At 33.4% G+C, this 15,330-nt stretch overlaps 1 protein-coding gene across 4 annotated transcripts; it reads left to right on the top strand.

The window, feature by feature from the left end:
• The first annotated feature begins 5,993 nt into the window (after nt 1-5,993).
• On the top strand, nt 5,994-15,070 carry LOC105766079 (pre-mRNA-processing factor 39-1). 4 transcript variants are annotated; one of them, XM_052633410.1, is made up of 14 exons: nt 5,994-6,146; nt 6,450-6,902; nt 7,486-7,595; nt 7,929-8,158; nt 8,763-8,930; nt 9,564-9,930; nt 10,407-10,550; nt 11,507-11,659; nt 11,748-11,864; nt 12,455-12,535; nt 12,695-12,790; nt 13,139-13,447; nt 13,726-13,839; nt 14,629-15,070. In XM_052633410.1, exons 2-14 carry the CDS (start codon nt 6,491-6,493, stop codon nt 14,719-14,721), a joined length of 2,394 nt encoding a protein of 797 aa, XP_052489370.1. In that variant the 5' UTR covers nt 5,994-6,146; nt 6,450-6,490; the 3' UTR covers nt 14,722-15,070. The 4 variants fall into 4 exon arrangements, with proteins under 4 accessions (XP_052489370.1, XP_012440849.1, XP_012440859.1 ...); XM_012585395.2 differs by having other exon boundaries at nt 12,653-12,790; XM_012585405.2 differs by having other exon boundaries at nt 5,998-6,146; nt 6,465-6,902; nt 12,653-12,790.
• The last annotated feature ends 260 nt before the right edge of the window (nt 15,071-15,330 follow it).

Here is a 15,330-nt window from a genome sequence, read left to right as displayed (position 1 = left end):
TATATTCCATCTTCCATTCGGTGGGTGTACAATCACGCTCGATAACGTAACTTTGCAACTTGGTTTATTGGTGGATAGGCCATTTGTTATGGGTTTAGTGGTCGTTCCCAATAAAGAAGACTTTTGTGAGGCATTTTTGGGGAAGGTGCCGAGGAAGTTTTAAGGTGGCCGAATATATATGAAATGGTTGGAAGATAATTTCAAAGACTTTTCTCCGAACGCGACCGATGTTGTCAAAGAACAATTTGCTCAAGCATTCATCCTGAAGTTAATCTGGGGCATTTTAATGCTCGATAAATCTTAAATTTTGGTACACATAAGGTGACTACTACACCTAATCGACTTCAAAACATGCATACAACTGAGTTGATGATCATCTATGTTGGCCACGTTGTACAGGAGTTGTGTCGGGCTATGGAGCCAGATAAGATGTCAATCAGTGGTTGTCTACTCCTGCTACAGTCATAGGCATGGTGGCGGCTACCTTTTTTACATCCCCGGGTGCATGACCTTTATACATTCCCATTGGTGACAAGATAAAATTCATTTGATAATAATATATAGTTACCATAGTAAATGTTGTTTATTTATCATATGTTTGAATTAACATATTGTTTGAGTAGGTGGAACCATGGGCTGAATTATGTGGACTACTAGAGCAACTCGAAGATATCTAGCTGTTGTTAGATCAACGCTTGGAAGCCAATGTTAGTTGTTGAATTTTTTTTTCAAATCTATAATAATTACACAATAACTAGGAATTTAAAATTTTATAGATGATAAAATTTATAATTGTGCACTACAGTTTGAATGGATGTCATACGTCGATCCGGATATCATAGAATGTGTCTTGCCCAAATTTTTAGCCATTCAGAGTATGTGGGATACGAATGTGCCATTGATAGTTTACGCGATAGTGGGGATGCATGAATCAGTTCGAGTGATACGACAATTCAGGTGGAGACAAAAAAATTTCCATCACCACTGCAAGACATCGAAGCACTGCACAAGCTTAATCTGCGGGGAAAAATCGGCGAAAATTGGCGAGATTTCCACAAGGACTATATCGATATTTGGGATCATAGGATGGATTTCTAACCCATTTGCGAACCTTTTTTCACATCAAACACAACGACCTATTTGAAGTACATGCCTTGGTTTAAGGTCGCCGACAAGCCATATCTACTATCGGTGGTGTTGGGAAATGTGCCCATATTGTAGTAAACATGTAATTGTTTTCTATGTATTTGAACGATGAATAAATAAATAAAATTAATTTCACATTTCACTATTATATCTTTTGTGTTTCTATCTTTCATGTTTTGCATGCTTAGCGAAATTGTGACAAGTAAATATTAGCTCATTGATTGTCCAAGTTCAAACTGATAATAAGTGACATTGTAAGAACGTTTACATTATGAGAAAGACAACTTACATCAGTAGATAATCTAAACAAGCTTGTAATCCCGTAAAAGAATCAAAGTAAGCATTTGATTCAAAAACTTAGAAGGATTATTATGTCGTTTACAATTTCAATTGGAGAAATGACTAGTCTTAACTATCAGAACAATTGACTCCACATGTAGAGACATAGATGTACTAATTGGAAGAATAATATATTGGACTGGACCTAAGATGAATTAATTTTCAAGTCAAACAAATATATTCAAATACTTATACATGTTTTAAGTTATATAGGAGAATGGATGTGATATTATATATTTGTATATAATTATTTTTTTTTTGCCAAGGTTGTGGTTCTTAGGATATAAACCGTGAACTATCATCTCCATGTAGGATTTTTTTTTAAAAAAATTCATAGAATTCTTATGAGCCGGAAACAGATATTGGATTTAAATGTAATTTTTTCAAAAGGAGTCAATGATAAGGAAAAGATGTAGCATAATGGTAGAAGATCCAATGAATGCCTTGTGGTGAAAAACTGTATAATTTTTTTTTTCATTCGTTTTCTAAAAATAGAACCATAGAAACCTTGGCTGGCAGTTTCTAAGGTAATGATCCTATCCTGACATGACATATGAAATGCATGTGTTTTAAGACGCGTTATCGCATCCCTATCTCGTCAAATTTACCTATAAAATTTCATGGTTTCAATCTCAAAACCCTAATTTCTAAACAAAAAACCCCTAATCCTAAGCTTAAAAAAACACTTAAAAATCAGAGATTGAGGATGCGCTTTCCCACACTCTTTCCAAAATCGACCTATATATTTTACTAAATTTTTTTAAAAAGGGTCTATTTGGCCAATTAAAAAATGGCATATTTGGCTAATTTATTATTTAAGCTTGACTATAGAATATTTTTATAAAAAAATTATTTTAGGTAAACTATTTTTATAATTAAAAAATGTTTGTATAAAATAGGTAAATTATATGTGTGATTAGACTTGCTCATGAGCTGGGTCATCTGCTTAGGCCTGAAGGCTCGCCTGAAAAATGAGAGGGTTTAGACAAAATATAGGGCTAAAAAATAGGATTGGATAAAATTTAATGCTCATTTTCTATATGGGCTGGGTCTTGGACAAGATTTTTTGGCCCGAGCTCGGCCTGGCTTGGTTCGAATATATTATGTTATAAAAAATTATTATATTAATCATATATGTTAAATAATAATTGTATATTTATATTTATATTAAATTATTAACTCAATAACAATTAAACTCATTACCAAAAAAAAAAATTTACCTAACTAAATAACCTAACCCAAAATATAAAATTTTAAAAATTATATTTAATGCAATAAGTATTTATTATATTTATTTGTGCTTTTAATATAATAAAATATTTATTACATTTATAGTAGTGTTTTTAATATAAATGTTTTTAATGTATTTTTAATGTGTTAGAAAATTTTTATTTTAACATTTTTAGTGCACTTATTGTATTCTATTTAAAAAAAATTATTTTTAAATAAGAATTAATCTAAAAAAAATTAAATATGTACTAGTCTAGGGCCCGGAATTATCATTCTTAAATTGTGCCCAAAATTGAACTTGATACGTTGCATGAGGATACAGCAACGTTTGCAGAACGACGGCAACACTCCTCTTAACATTCTCGAAGAAATCATTTGGCGCAAAGCCATGGGAATTTCCTCAATTTTTAATTTAGTTTAATTTGAAATTTATTAAATTTGTACCATTTTGGAATGTGTGATGATAATTATATTTGGGTTTAACTGATGAAAGAGAAGAAGCCTTTGGCTAGGTTGAAGAAGTATATCAAAAATGCACCTCTGACTAGAGACTTTATTCGGGGCCCTTAAGGCAGCGTATTCGTAAATTGGATTGTCTAGTAGAAGCCATTGAGTTAGGCTACAAAGAAATACTAGGAAATGAAACAATAAATTGGCCCCTTTAAAAAAATATAAAATGTAATAAAAATTGAAAATTTTCTAGGCCTTAAGAACTGAAGCATTTATGGTAAAAATTTAAAAGCTCTAGATATTTAATTAAATTATTTTAGTCTATAATTTTTTTTCTCACATTAAAAACTGAAAAAATATTTTTTTTAGACCCTTTCCAACCTTAGGCCGTGGACGATTATCCTCTCAAACAACCCCAGAGCTCAGCTTGGTTCAAACCTTTGGTTGAGGGTACGACTAAAACAAAGATATAAAAGCTACACCATTTCTATATGTTTTGGTTTAAAAACAAAAGCTCACGTATAAATTAAAGTATTAGGTGGATTTCTAAAATAATAATAATTTATTTTTAAAAAAATATTCATGTCATTTCTATTTACAATTTTAATGAAAGTAATTAAAATCATTAAACTATATAACGTGAGTGTCTAAATTGTAAACCTTTTTTGGTGCTTAAAATGAAAATTTTAAAATTTGAATGACCATCTGTGTAGTTTACCCTATAAAATATTATTGTTTGAACATTTAAGTAATCATAATTTTTAGGGTCAACTACACCCAAGGTCACAAAATTATTAGTAAATTTACGTTTTGATCACTTAACTTTAAAAAGTTATAAAACGATCACTAACTATTCAAAAGTTTTCATTTAAGTCATTAAACTATTTGAAAGTTTTTATTTAAGTCACTAGGCTGTTAAGGTATTTTCTTAAGTCTTGGCTAGCGAGCTCTAAGCGACGATTCGACGACTGATACAGTGAACTAGTACCATCGATGAGTAGAATAACACCTTAGATCCAAGTCAATCTGACGACCTGTGTCAGAGATCGAAGAAAAAAGTTATTTGGATTTTGGTTTGCAGATTCGTGATGTTTAAAGCTGTTTTATAAAAAAAAACTGAATTGTAGAAAAGAGATTGGTACAGGCGGTGCAAACAAAGAAAGCCATACAACAACGATTTTAACATCCTAGTGACTTAAATAAAAACTTTTGAATAATTTAGTAGCTATTTTATGATTTTTTGAAATTAAGTGACTAAAACGTAAACTACTAATAATTAAGTGACCTCGAATGTAATTCATCCTATTTTTAAAAACATCAATTTAATTTAAATTAAAACATCATTTAATTCATATATTTTCATAAATACAAAATTTAATTATGTAATAATGTGTATCCACGTAACATTGAAAATAACTTTTACAAAATTTCAAATATTCCCTCTTCAAATAATAGGAGATTTTGACATATTTTCTATTTATTTTATTAAGAAAATAAGAAGTAGTTCATATTTTATGTATCTAATTTAATTATGTTAGATCTTGTGTTCAAGTTTCATTTCTTGTAAATTATGTGTAGATTATTTTTAAATTTATTTTAGTTTAAGTCTCGATGCTAAAGTTTAATGACAAATATTAGTATATAAACGTGTGAATCCCATTTAAAATATTTTCATTTAGGTTCAGGTTATAAATATAATAATGTTTTGTGATGTTTTATTATGATTATTATTTCAATGCATTATTTTATATTTTCAATTAAAATTTAAACTTCTACTGGTAATTATATTTAAAAGCTGCTCAAATTATTAAATTTCATTATAAAAAGTGCTTAGAGAAAAAAATTTATAACTTGAGTAGTGGCGGGGTCAAGCTTAACTCAAAATTCGCGGTTTAATATTCAATTTAAGCTCGAATGAATATTAATTTTTAAGTTCAATCCCGATCAAGTTTATTTGTCATTTTTTATATTTAAGATTAAGGCTGTATTCTCCAATGCTTTTCAGATGAGCTTTTTCATTAAAAAGTACTTTACCCTAAAAAGCAATAAAGAACAGACGTTAGTGTAGAAAATTTTTTAACTTATTTTAAGTACTTTTTCACAGATAAAAAAGTAAAAATTTTTAGCTTTTTTCAGCCCGAAATGTTTTTGGCTGATATTTTACTTTTTTAACCTTACTATTTCTTCTTCCAAAGCGAAATAATACAAATGTGTTAAAAGCATTAATTAAAATAAAAATAATTTTAAAATAATACAATTATGTCAACATCTAATTACAAATATTTAATTATTATATTTAAATATTTAAATATAGTTTATATATTCTAATTAAATTTAATAAATAATTAATATTAATTACTTAGAAATATTTAAAATTAATATTATGTATTAGAATATTAACAATAAGTTATAATAAATTATTTTTATATTTTGGCTAAAATATCATAATATTAACTACTTTGAATATTATTTAAATACATATTTGTTACTTTATAATATCATGTCTAAAATGGACATTTTATTTCTGAAAAGTACTTTTTGACAGCAATACCAAACACTCAAATTTTTCAAAAGTACTTTTTCACAGCACATTTTAAAAGTATTGCTAAATTAGCCCTAAATTAGGGCTCGATTAAGCTTATTTGATACCAAACTCAAGCTCAAGAATCAGAAGTATTTTTTAAAGAGAATAGAATTAAGTTGTATAATTTCTTTTAGGGGAAGCGAAATTAAGTTGTATATTTACGTAATAGTTGCATACTTTCCTAAATACCCATTTGTCAGGATCTGGCAACTATGAACCCAATGGACTTCGCTCAGATTAAAACCATCATTCAAAAAATTTACGGCCCAGATTTATCTGCTCTCTCAAAGAGTAAAAAACGCCACCGGCGACCCGCGAAAGGTTTCAGCTGCTCTTAACAACTCTCTAAAAGCCTTATCAATCCCACAACTCTCCGACGTCCTCATCTCTGCTCCAGGTACGTCTCCAGCTGTTTCCTTTGTGTTCTCTGGTTCATTTGATCCAATTTAGGGTTTTGGTTTTGCCATAATCATTTAATGTCGGATTAAGTTCTTTTTCCCGCTTTTCGATTTTAACGTATATAAAGAAAACAAAAAATTAGGAATCTCGGGAATGAAAAAGAGGGTCTATGTGAAATTGTCATTTTTTGTGTCCATCTATTATAATTTTAATGTAACAATGTTATTGAATTTTGGTAGGATATTGTTTTCTTGTAAAATGAAACAATGACAGTAAATTATTCGCTTGGTTTTCATTTCAGTTTGTATACTCTTAGTTTAAGGTTGAAGTTCCCGCGCTGGGATGGGAGATAGTGAAGCAGTAGTTACTGACTCATCAGCAAGTATGGATTATACATCAGCAGTCTATAATTCTACCGGTTCTGGTGCTTGTCCCCCTGAGGCTACTGGAGATCCAAATGCTTCTATTGCACCAGTAGATGGAACTTATGCTGCTTCTGGTGGTTACCTGAATTCAGCTGGTCAAGAGGGTCAAATCAGCATAACGAATGAAAGTAAGCCAACTGGTGGATCAACCGATGGGAATGCTATCAATGCTGGAAACACAGCAGTAGATGCAACTAAAACTGCTGGTTATAGTATTTTATTAAATGGCAATATTGTAAATGAAGCTCGAAATACTACAACGGTTGAGAATGGGAATGTTTTAGATAATGTTGGCAGAGCTTCTAACGCACCAGAGTTTGTGGGTTCTGGTATGTTTTTCTCTGGAATGTTTTTACAAGTGTCTATCATGCATGAGGCACCTCTTCTTGATTTCTATTTGTGTTGAAGGTTGTTTTATGGGATATGATTTGCAAACCTGCTCAACAATTTAATGTGAACTCTCTTGCTAAATGATAATTTCAAAGAATACTTGTTAGGAATAAACTTTAGCCACCTGGATAATTCTAAACTGAATAAAACTTTCTTATCTTCTTAATCTATGTTCATATCATCTCTAAAGAAGGAAAAAAGAAAGAGTGGGCCTCTCAAATGATTTTTATATAGGATTTTTTTTGGTATCTGAAACCAACCTCCTGAGATATTCCAGAATGGCTAAAAGCTCTAATAATTGAGCACCAAAACAGACTTTATATGCTGGCAATCAGCCATGAAGCTGTTTTCCCAATCAACATATGCATGTGGTAGTTCTTTGGACATCTACTTTTAATATTGACTATAAGTATCTTTTTGCTTTATTCAATGTTATGCATCTCCTTTTCATTATTTGTATTTTCAGCATTTGAATTTAGAGAATGTGAAACTCATTTGTGTTTTTTCATTTTCATCTTATAGTGCTAGCCATGTCTGGTGAAGAGGATCGTTTGTGGAGTATAGTGAGAGCTAATTCTTTGGATTTTAATGCTTGGACTGCATTGATTGAGGAGACAGAGAAGGTTGCAGAGGTATGTGGGTTTGAATATGTTCTGGACCATACCTAATGAATAACTTTGGGGAGTAGGGGACTGGATAGCCACCTTATTACCTTTGAGAAAAGTCATGAAAGTTGTATGCAATAATGTTAAAAACTTTCTTTAGTGGATTGGGGCCCAGAGTACAACATATCATACAGTTATTTGTTTATTTTCTACCCTTCTTCCTTTTTGCTTCTAATAATCCCCAAAGTTGCTGGTTTCTGTGGTTATTTAAGTTCCTAGTTCATAGGTTCTCCATTCTCTTTATTTATATAAGTTTGGTATCTTGTCTGCCAATTGATGTTTTCATCTACTCGTATGCAGGACAATATACTGAAGATTCGAAAAGTTTATGATGCTTTCTTGGCTGAGTTTCCTTTGTGTTATGGTTACTGGAAAAAGTATGCGGATCACGAAGCACGCATAGGCTCCATGGACAAAGTTGTGGAGGTTTATGAAAGAGCAGTTCAAGGAGTGACTTATTCTGTGGACATCTGGGTGCTATATTGTTCTTTTGCTATAGAAACATATGGAGATCCGGAAACTATCCGCAGGTAATAAGTGTTAGTCTACCCACTGTTGTTCCTGGTCTGCATTAGGTGATCATGATTGTTTGTTTTTCTTAGTTGTGAGGATCTGGTGATTTTTGTTGCTTTCTAACATTATTTCGGTATGCCTGCAACAGCAATTCCACGCATTTATGGCAGAAAGGTTTGATGGGAATGAACTTTAGAATGCTTTTTTATCCCCATTCTTGATTTTGAGGCTACTGTATGTGTAGCAGTTGAAACTGTTTTAGGATATTGACTAAGTTCCCGAGCCTGTACTCACCCCCTCCTCTTTGAAGCCTGCACCATAGTCCTGTAGTTATCAATGAATTATTATTTTAACCTTGACACTTTGAGGTGCATCAATATGCAAAATGCTGCTGGGAAGATCTCATCCAGATAAGGGCTAGATCGCCTCTATCACTGCTCCATTTCAGATATAGTTTGATTTCTGTCAGTAAGGTAAATGCAGCGTTTTGGACGTGTCTAGAGTGAATTCTTCCTTCTGCTTCAACATTGTTCCCACTGTCTTCTGTTTGTGGAAAGTTTGCATTGCCTGGAATTTTTTTCTTATTATTTATAATAATGATTCTTTTGCTTTGCATTTCAGGCTTTTTGAACGAGGATTAGCGTATGTTGGAACTGATTATCTTTCCTTCCCTCTTTGGGATAAGTACATTGAATACGAATACATGCACCAGGAATGGAGTTGCCTTGCTGTTATATATACACGAATTTTAGAGAACCCCAATCATCAGCTAGATAGGTATTTCAACAGGTAAGCTTTTATTTGCCTCTTCATATCTAATTGTTTATGTACATAAGGTCACCACAGTTGTCTGATATTTCCTAGGGAGATTGGCCAAACATGATGCTATCTTTGCTTCTTGAACTTGACTATGCAGGAGAAATAAGGAAATAGCTAAAAGTAACATTAATTCATGCTTTTTGGTTTCATTTAGAAGTATGATCATTTAACTCTTTGCTTTTTGTAAATTACTGCTGAAATTTGTATTTTGATCTATTAAAGCATTTTTGCCTTTACATATGAAGATAAATTCCTTTTCCTTCCAGAATTGGATGGAGACCACGGAGAAATATTCTCTATTTACTAAATGAATTTTGAATTTTCTTAAGTTGTTCTGTGATATTCCAAAGAATGTATAGGTAGTCCTGAAGGATAAATTGTGAAGGTTAGAACTTGAAACTGTACCTTCAACTCAGATTTGAATCTCGGGAAAGGAGGGAGGATTATGTTCTTTCTACCTCTCATCGGATGATTCAAAATGCAACGCATTGCACATTACATATAAAAAAGTGATTCTGTGGAGAATGATGTACATAATGCATTGTGCTCTTTTGCTTATTATTCTTCTAACTTGATTATACGGTGATGCTAATGGTATTACAGTTTTAAAGAGCTAGCAGGAAGTAGACCTTTGTCGGAATTAACAACTGCCGAGGAAGCTGCTGCATATGTATCAGGTATAGCTTCAGAGGCTGATGGGGAAGTACTTGAAGGAGAGGTTCGTCCTGATGCTGCAGAACAAACTCCTAAGCCTGTAAGTGCTGGCTCAACAGAAGCAGTTGAGTTGGAGAAGTATGTTGCTATTAGAGAAGAGCTGTATAAGAAGGCTAAAGAGTTCGACTCTAAGATTCTTGGTTTTGAAACAGCTATCAGGAGGCCTTACTTTCATGTGCGTCCCCTTAATGTTTCTGAGCTTGAAAATTGGCATAACTACCTGGACTTCATAGAAAGAGAGGGTGACGTCAATAAGGTATTTGAGGTTTTTTCGGTTTTAGCTATGGTTTGTAGTGTCTAGTTGTCCTGTTTGTTATATATTGACTTACAGTTAAGTAACATCTGCTGCATCATTTGCTTTGTTGGCTAAACCGTTGGGCGAAGCAACTTTTTTAAACGGGAACTTACTGAGACTAAAGCATGGACCTCGATTTGGTTTCTTTGAGGCTAAGTGCATCAAACCCTTATTTGTCAGTGGACATCTTAGGTTTGTAATATGTTGAATAGTGAATTCATTTTATACTTTTTAAAGTTCCAATGTTATGCCTGCAGGTCTGTTCTTGTCTTCCTAATCATTTATCTTTCATCTAGGAGGGTCCCATCTTATTTGTGGGGCCTCTCTGTTTCAACTCTGGAGTACTTTTATGAATTTCTCATTGTGCTTTATATCATCCTGTGTGTAATGTTGCACTGGAATGTCTTCTCAGTTTTTGCATTTCATTTGTGAATTAGGTGGTCAAATTATATGAAAGGTGCCTAATAGCCTGTGCCAATTATCCTGAATACTGGATACGATATGTTTTATGTATGGAAGCCAGCGGAAGAATGGATCTTGCTGATAATGCACTTGCGCGTGCTACGCGAGTCTTTGTCAAGGTATGAAGTGACAATTTGGGAAGGATGAAAAATACTTTTGGGATGAATTTTATCTCCCTTTCACATGATCTGTTTTTGGTTTTGATGCCAGTGTTAAACCCTCTCAACTTTGACATCTGTTGTTATTTAAATATTTTAAATTAAAAATTTTGAAAAATAAAATGTTCAGAATCAAATCTTTTAAAGCCTTTTTGGGTTTGTTTTTGCATATTTTAAGCACTAACAACTTCCAAATAAATGAATTCAAAGCCGACAAAATTTGACCTAAAAAACTTAGGCGACTAGTGGAATAGAGGGAGCAGTATGGTTTTCAGTCCATTTCAGCTGTAACTTCTAACATATTGTTATTAGAGTTCTTCTTTGATGCACCTGGAAGTGGAAACTTTTTAACTTCACAAGTGGGTTAAGAGGTTGTCACATGTTCCACTTATGTTTTTTAATTATTATTATTTTCTTTATTGGACCCTAAGAGGTATGTGCCACCCTGCAAACAATGCTTATGGAGTCTAAAAATTCCACTAGCTGTGGGTGGGATAAATTTTCTTGTTATTAACGGATAGAAAATCATTGCATAACTTGATTAAAGATGCTCCACTTAAGGAAATTATGTAACCAGTTGTCATGAGAAAGCTGTTTGCTAGAAATTTGCCTTCGCACATATTCATTCACCTCCTATTTCCATGCCCTGACTGGGTTGATTAAAGAATCAACACTTTGTCTTTCCTTTGATGGTTGTTTTCTTTTCTCAGTTTAAGGAAACTCTTTGGCTTGTGAGTTAGTTTTCTTATTATGCATAGCCGGTATGGTCTTCACTCTATTATACTTGTTTAAACTTTTAGCATTGATATGCTAAAGAAGTATGGTTGGTGGGTGTTCTTGTGTAGACTTAATGTTGTTCCAATATTTTACAGTGTTTGAATCTACTAGTTTTTTTCTTTGTTACCAATATTTGACAGAGGCAACCGGAGATCCATCTTTTTGATGCTCGATTCAAGGAACAGCATGGGGACATACCTGGTGCTCGAGCTGCATATCAACTTGTTCACAGTGAAATTTCACCTGGTTTTCTTGAGGCAATTATTAAGCATGCAAATATGGAAAGCCGTCTGGTGAGATCATGCTAGCCTGCCTATCTGGTCTCAGTTGTGGTAAATCTGGTTGCCTGTTTCAAATGGGTTGTTTATCTTGATTGTGCAGGGGAAACTTGATGATGCCTTCTCTTTATATGAGCAAGCCATTGCTATTGAAAAAGGAAAAGAGCATTCTCAAACGTTACCAATGTTGTATGCACAGTACTCTAGATTTTCATTCTTGGTAGGTGGGCCTAATTTGTTTTGTTCTTTTAATGTGTGATTCATGTGAATGAAAATGGGAATTTTCTTTGATTTCAGGGGTCAATATTAATATTATCCATGATTTTTTGTCTCCACCTATGTCCAAATATGTACTTCGTTAATATTATACTAGTTATTTTCTAGTTTCAAATACCATTAATCTCAGCTTAAATAAGCATTATGCCATATCCCAGCATTTCTCTGTATCCTTTGCCATGTAGGCATTTGTGTTTTCTCTTGTTTCGTATGGCTTCTCTAAATACCTATCTCTGACTATTTTTCTTACTTTGTCCTAGATTCCTTGTCAGAGGCTGAACTTGTGTCTTAAGTTCTTTAAAGAATAAAATAAAGCACACCCCTGGTACACCCTACTGTAGTTAAGGAAGTTTTTCTCTGTTCTTAGGTCCATGGTTATGGTTATTGGGAATTTTTATGACAGAATTGAAACAAGGTTTTTGTTGTTTGTTCATCATTTTGTCTGATTACCATTAGTTCCAAGTGTTTATTGTCATCGCTAAATTCATTCGCTGATGGCCCTTTATTTTCTTGTTCCCTTGATTTTCTTTGTAGGTTTCTGGAAATGCAGAGAAGGCTAGGGAAATTCTGACTAGGGCACTTGACCATGTCCAACTATCTAAACCATTCCTTGAGGTTCTCTCTCTCTCTTTCAGACACTCGCATACGCACATGTAGACACTGTTCCATTACATCTTTTGAACAGTCTCTTCTGTAATGGGATTTCTGATTTTATTTTTGTTTTATATATAGGCCTTAATACATTTTGAAACAATTTTGCCACCTCTAAGACAGATTGATTACTTAGAATCATTGGTTGACAAGTTCTTGGCCCCGAGTTTGGATGGCAGTACTGCAGACAAGGAAGATCTATCTAGCATATTTTTGGAGGTAATAATTTGTGTAAAAAGAGTTGCTTGTATTTGGCCAAGACATATTGGACGTGAGTGGAGGTTTGAGTTTGCATGGAAAACAGAAATTGCTTATAACCATAAGTTTGACCTCCTTTTTTTCTAAGACTGTCTTGAGTTTGCTTGAAGGTGTTTCTATCAAAATTTATCTGCAGTTTGAAACCTTTTGAGTTTGTTTTGAGGACTTTATTTTAAGATTGTAAATGCTGTTTGAAGTTTGGCATTCAGCGTTCTGATTGTTTAGTTTGGTGTTTTACTTCGAAAATACGGGTTTTAATTTTGTATGAAAACTTTTACGTGTAGCTCATTGTAGAAAATAATTTTGCAGTTCTTGGGTCTTTTTGGAGACGTGCAGTCTATTAAAAGGGCTGAAGATCGGCATGCTAAGCTCTTTCTACCCCGTAGGCCCATTTCTGAATTAAGAAAACGTCGAGCTGAAGATTTTTCATCTTCAGATAAGACAAAGCTGGCAAAATTCTACTCAGGTGCCCCTTCACCTGGCCAGTCTTTACTTGGTATCTATCCAAATGCACAAAACCAGTGGCAAGCTGGTTATGGTGCGCAACCTCAAACTTGGCCACCCACTACACAGCCACCGGCACAGGCACAACCGTGGACCCCTGGCTACGGTCAACAGGTTGGTTGAACTTTTTGATACTTTTAATTGTATATAGGGACATACTTGTCTTATTTTCATGACTTATTTTAGCCTATGGGTATGTTTTGATCTCATGGATGTGCATATCAGTTCTATGGCTTTTTTTATGATAGTATTCTTATTTTATTCTATTCCATGTTGGATTTGGTGCATATTTTGAAGGGAAAACTAGCTGAAATGCTAGCATGTAATATTATGCTTCGTGCAGTCCTTGTCATGTTTTTTTGACAGTTCCATAATTTTTATTCTACTTGTAGGGAGCGTATGGTGCTTGTAGTAGTTATGGTAGCAATTATGCTACTCAACAAGTACCCACATCAGTTCCACAAAGTGCCGGTTATGGTGCTTATCTAGCTACATACCCTGTTCAGGTATAAAGTTGGATAATTGCTTCTGATTTATTTTATGGTTATTTGGCAAACTGCAATTTCAAAAACTAATGAGACAACTATCACATTGATGCAACAAGACCAATTTCATTAAGGGTGTGTTTGGTTGAGTGGAAAAACAGAAGGATGGAAGGAGTGAGTGGGCAAGTGAAAAGAAAGTAAATCTTGAGTTCGCTTGGTAGGAAAGAAAACTAGAGAGATGACTATTTTTCATCTTAATGCATAAAAACAAATCATTTCAAATTGGAATGATAAAAGGAGAGAAAATGAGAGAATTAAAAATCATGCATTTTTCCAAAGTTTCATTTCTTTCTTCTCATTTTTCAATTTTGTGAAGCAATGAATGGAAAGGAAAAATATGTTTTCTTTCTATTTTTCTACTCCTCAATTTCTCATCTTTGTAATTTTCTTTCTACTCTACCAAGCAAAGCCTAAATGAAATATCAAATATTGATATCATCCCACTTGCCTCTACTCATTTTTGATTGAAGGATTTTAAATGTGGCTCCTCTTGATAATAATTATAAGCTTTTGAAAGATTCATGGCACTTGCAGTGCCATATTCTGTGGACGTTTGTAATAATAAAGTCTGTCATTGGACGTACTTAATTAGTTGAGGGTAGTAACATGCACTGCAGCATGCACCTAAGTTTTGAAGCAAATTTTCTTGGAATGTTGGTATAAATTTTCTTATTTTCTTCATAATCACCATTCAAGTTTCAGTTGTTGTTCTTCTTTGGAGCTCTAACGCTTAGCCATGATTCTCTGTAGAGCTTTCCTCAGCCAACTGCCACCACGACACTAACCCCAGTTCAGCAACCTGCTGCAACTGTTCCTCAGACTTACTACGGTTCTTACTATTGAGATGTCATGTCGGTAACACGATTATCCATTTCTTATGCTCTCTGATACATTGTCTTGTAGTTCATAGTACTGCACACTCATTTTAGCAGTTTGTCGAGGTGGGCATATTCCGGATTTTGGCCGTGGAGGCGGTGTCGGGGAGGGGACTACTAAGGGTAGATGTTCAGTGAAGTAATTTGCTTTAATGGTGGTGTCTTTTTATGTTTTTCTTCAGAATTTAGATATTTTTGTGGAAACTTGTACAGAACTACAGATGCTAGTGATTTATGTGATGCGTAGTTGAGTTTCTCTAATCCGACAGACCAAGAGGCAAAACTGCTTAATACAGTAACCAACTCTGTTGTCTTCATGCTTTTGTTCCAAAGCTCCATTTATTTTTCTGTAAGAAACTGCAAAAATGCAAGAAAACTGAATAATAAGGCTTAATATATCAAAAGCTTCCGTGTAAAATAAGTCAATAATAAATTGAAGCTTCAATAGAAAATATCATCCAATTGAGCCCAGTAAAATAAATTTTCGAAAAACCAATTTTAGTGCAAGCCCTGACATCTATTAATTTCGCCTCCTGACACATGAGGGTTGTGTCTTGATTGTCATGTGATGAAATTG

This window comes from Gossypium raimondii, chromosome 7 (assembly GCF_025698545.1).
Source record: "Gossypium raimondii isolate GPD5lz chromosome 7, ASM2569854v1, whole genome shotgun sequence".
Lineage (NCBI taxonomy): Eukaryota > Viridiplantae > Streptophyta > Magnoliopsida > Malvales > Malvaceae > Gossypium > Gossypium raimondii.
Note: the sequence above shows the minus strand (reverse complement) of the source record. Positions and strands in the feature narration are given on the sequence as shown.

What these genes read in the sequence shown, in the direction of transcription:
- LOC105766079 (XM_012585395.2), top strand. Translation starts at nt 6,491, where the DNA reads ATGGGAGATAGTGAAGCAGTAGTTACTGACTCATCAGCAAGTATGGAT. An exon ending in AGACAGAGAAGGTTGCAGAG is followed by an intron (nt 7,596 to 7,928) that starts GTATGTGGGTTT and finishes ACTCGTATGCAG; the next exon opens with GACAATATACTGAAGATTCG. An exon ending in TATCTAAACCATTCCTTGAG is followed by an intron (nt 12,536 to 12,652) that starts GTTCTCTCTCTC and finishes TTTTATATATAG; the next exon opens with GCCTTAATACATTTTGAAAC.